This window comes from Lactuca sativa, chromosome 5 (genome assembly GCF_002870075.4).
Source record: "Lactuca sativa cultivar Salinas chromosome 5, Lsat_Salinas_v11, whole genome shotgun sequence".
Classification (NCBI taxonomy): domain Eukaryota; kingdom Viridiplantae; phylum Streptophyta; class Magnoliopsida; order Asterales; family Asteraceae; genus Lactuca; species Lactuca sativa.
In genome coordinates, this window is record NC_056627.2 from 345,714,896 (window position 1) to 345,717,978 (window position 3,083).

Consider the following 3,083-nt stretch of genomic DNA (forward strand, 5'->3'; position numbering starts at 1 on the left):
ATTATTACACCGAGTATGCACCCCGCACCTCCAAGCTCAGTTAGTAAATGAAGTTCAACTTATCTTATTATTAATTATAATTACATCAAAATATGTTGATAACACTAAAATTACCAACACAATTCTCTTCAAATTGGATTGTGAAAATCACAAACACCTAAATTGGTACGTAAGAATTCGAAACATTCACCTCTAAGTGCTTTAGTGAACATATTTGTTGTTCGGGGGCAGAACACATACTAGAATTAAGGGGACAAAAACCAAATCCTAGAACATAACATATAAACATCTTTAATATGACTAGCCGTTTACCCGCGCTAAGCGTCGGGCAGCAAAAAGTTTCTTTCGAAAGATAGTTTTAATGTGATGATTAGTTTCCTTTAGACATGAGCTATTCATTGCGGCTATTTGTTAATAACATTTAATTAATATCATGAAATACTAAAAAAAATTTAATAAAAAGGGTTATATTACAATTTTCATTCCAATCCAGGACGGAATGAAAATTAACAAAATGGAAGGAATCAAAATTCAAATGCCTTTGGGAATGCTCAATTTCATTCCATTCTTGCGATTCCATCATACCAAACAAAACAAAATAATTCTTAATGTAAAAAAATAACTCGATAATAAATGAAATAAAAAAAAGATATTACCAGGACTTCAAAACTAATTTATTAAATAAATAAACAAGAAGGGTATAAATGGCAAAGGAGAAAAGTAAGCTACCCTTCTTTTTGGCAAAAGCCTGAACCAGGGACAGTAGAAATGCCAGTGGCTTCCAAGAGCTTGAGGCAATAGGGTATTTCCATGTTGCTCGTTCACCAGATTCTTTAAATAATAACCTACGAAAAGTAGACTTTATTTTGAACATGTATATATCAATTAGTAATTGAACAATATATAGAAAATAAAACAAAACTTAAAAAATACAACAAACAGTAAAGTAATCTGATACATCATTATTTGCAGCATTTAAGAAAACTTTACCGTAATTTTTTTAGCTAAAAACAGTAAATTCTCTAGTGAAATAAAACTGCAACCCCTATAGAAAAAAAAAACTCCATCAGAAAAACATTTTGTATAAAAACAGGAGATGTGATAGAATATAGAATAGTCTGTTTCTTTTTTGGACCGAATGTAATGTTTGAGTAAATGACCTTATTACCCATCTATCTATAATCATACCAACAAACAATTTGAAATTTTTTATACATTCATAACTAATATGTTATCATGAACAAAATAGATATTTGTATTTATCAAGAAATTCAAATAATTAAAAAAAAAAGTGCAATGGAACCTGAAGTCGGTTGATGGATTGACTCCTTGCCACCCCATATCCTTCCATTGCTCTGAGGTCAAACCTTGAAGTTTAACATCTGGATATGCTAAATACCACAAATCTATAAGAGCTTTCGACTGATAACATAAATTTTTATTTATGTTAACTATTTTCCAAAATAATCATTATTCATTATTATAAACAAAAATCTAAAGCAGTGTTGAAATATACTTGATGTTCAAGGCTTTCTTCATCAAATGGTATGTTCAATCTTTCTTGAAGCCTTTGAAGACGCTCCTTCTGAAACAAGTTGCATAAAACTTTGTTATCTCCTAACTTTTTTCCAAATTTGTCCTCAAATATAATTTTATCCAAACAACACTTTATGAATTACCTGTATAGGAGTGAGGGTGTAATCCAAATATTTATTACTTTCAAAGCGCTTAAGGCCTGAGCGTCTAAAAATTCCTCCAATCAGAGTTCGTGATCCAACCATGACATCAGCTAAATTCAATACATGGAAAAGAAAATAAAAAGCTTTAATTTTGATATGACAAGATTACCCTTTAGGCCTTGTCTGATCATCTAGTCTCAGACTCTCGGTTATATTAAAAAGATGGAAACTTTTGTTTCCACTTAATGCAGGAATTTGTCCTCATTTGGTTAATGTTGTTACATAAATATGCATTTAACCTAACGTTAAATTACAAAAAAGCAATAAGAAAATTTTCACTCACTAATTCATTGAGCTAATTGTGATTTTGTGGCAACAGAATCATGCGAAAATTTCAAGACATTCCCTTTCTTAAGTCTCCAATGATAGTAGTCTTCTTCATCAACTTGGTTTGGAATTAGAAACAAATATATTAATCAAAAAGGAAATAAAGTTACAAATGGGGGATCCAGAGAGGAATCAAAGGGTAATTAGACCTTTTTTTTAACAAAGGAAATGATGAAGTAAAGGGGAAAAGACATAATGAGATTATGAGACAATACCCAAATGATAAACCATACAGTCCATGAAGATGCAAAATCGTGTGCCTGCACTTGATTTCAAGTTCAAGTTCAAGTTTAGTAAAACTAAAACAAACATACTGTAATGTTATTGCAAAACTATAACTCTAATTGTACCTTAACAACAGACAAATAGGAGTCAGTTAAGCCAACATATTTCCCAACCATTGCAATCTTCACCTGCAACACGGAATTTAATCTTCTTTCAGACATACAAGTAGGAACTGAACTACAGTAGTAAGTAGTAAAGGAGGAAAATGATACTAACAGAATTGGTGAGGTTGTCAAAAGTTTCTGCCCTGTTAGTCCACTCTTGTAAATTTTGAGCTCTTGCTACACTGAGAGAAAGAGAGAGAGAAAGAGAGAGAGAGAGAGAGAGAGAGAGAGAGAGAGAGAAAGAGACAATAAATATTATCAGATTCCTTCTACACATACTATTGACAATAAACATGCGCTCACCGCAGTAGTTCTGGTTGTTTCATGTATATTAAGAATGTTGGCAGCCTGTTTGTTGACAAAATCAACCAATCAATCAAAAATGAACAACACAAAGCCAAGGACAGACTATTAACCAGAAACTTACAGGTACATGACAAAATTGTGAGAGTTTATGCTTTGTGTTTTCCAACAATGGTTGCAAGGTAAACCAACACTTTAATTGCTTAAGTCTTAACTTGTCACACCCTAAAACCGGAACGGCGGAAACGTTCTGGGGTGGATGACGTCATGTCAAGTATCACAACACATGCATTATAGTAATCAAAATACAACAACCATTGCATTA

At 32.0% G+C, this 3,083-nt stretch overlaps 1 protein-coding gene across 1 annotated transcript; it reads right to left on the reverse strand.

Moving 5' to 3' along the window:
* Positions 1-232: 232 nt before the first annotated feature.
* On the reverse strand, positions 233-2,113 carry LOC111912974 (uncharacterized). The gene is made up of 6 exons (XM_052764088.1): positions 2,023-2,113; positions 1,680-1,789; positions 1,517-1,585; positions 1,304-1,422; positions 991-1,045; positions 233-859 (listed from the first exon to the last, which is right to left on the reverse strand). Exons 2-6 carry the CDS (start codon positions 1,779-1,781, stop codon positions 653-655), a joined length of 552 nt encoding a protein of 183 aa, XP_052620048.1. The 5' UTR covers positions 1,782-1,789; positions 2,023-2,113; the 3' UTR covers positions 233-652.
* Between the last annotated feature and the right edge of the window lie 970 nt (positions 2,114-3,083).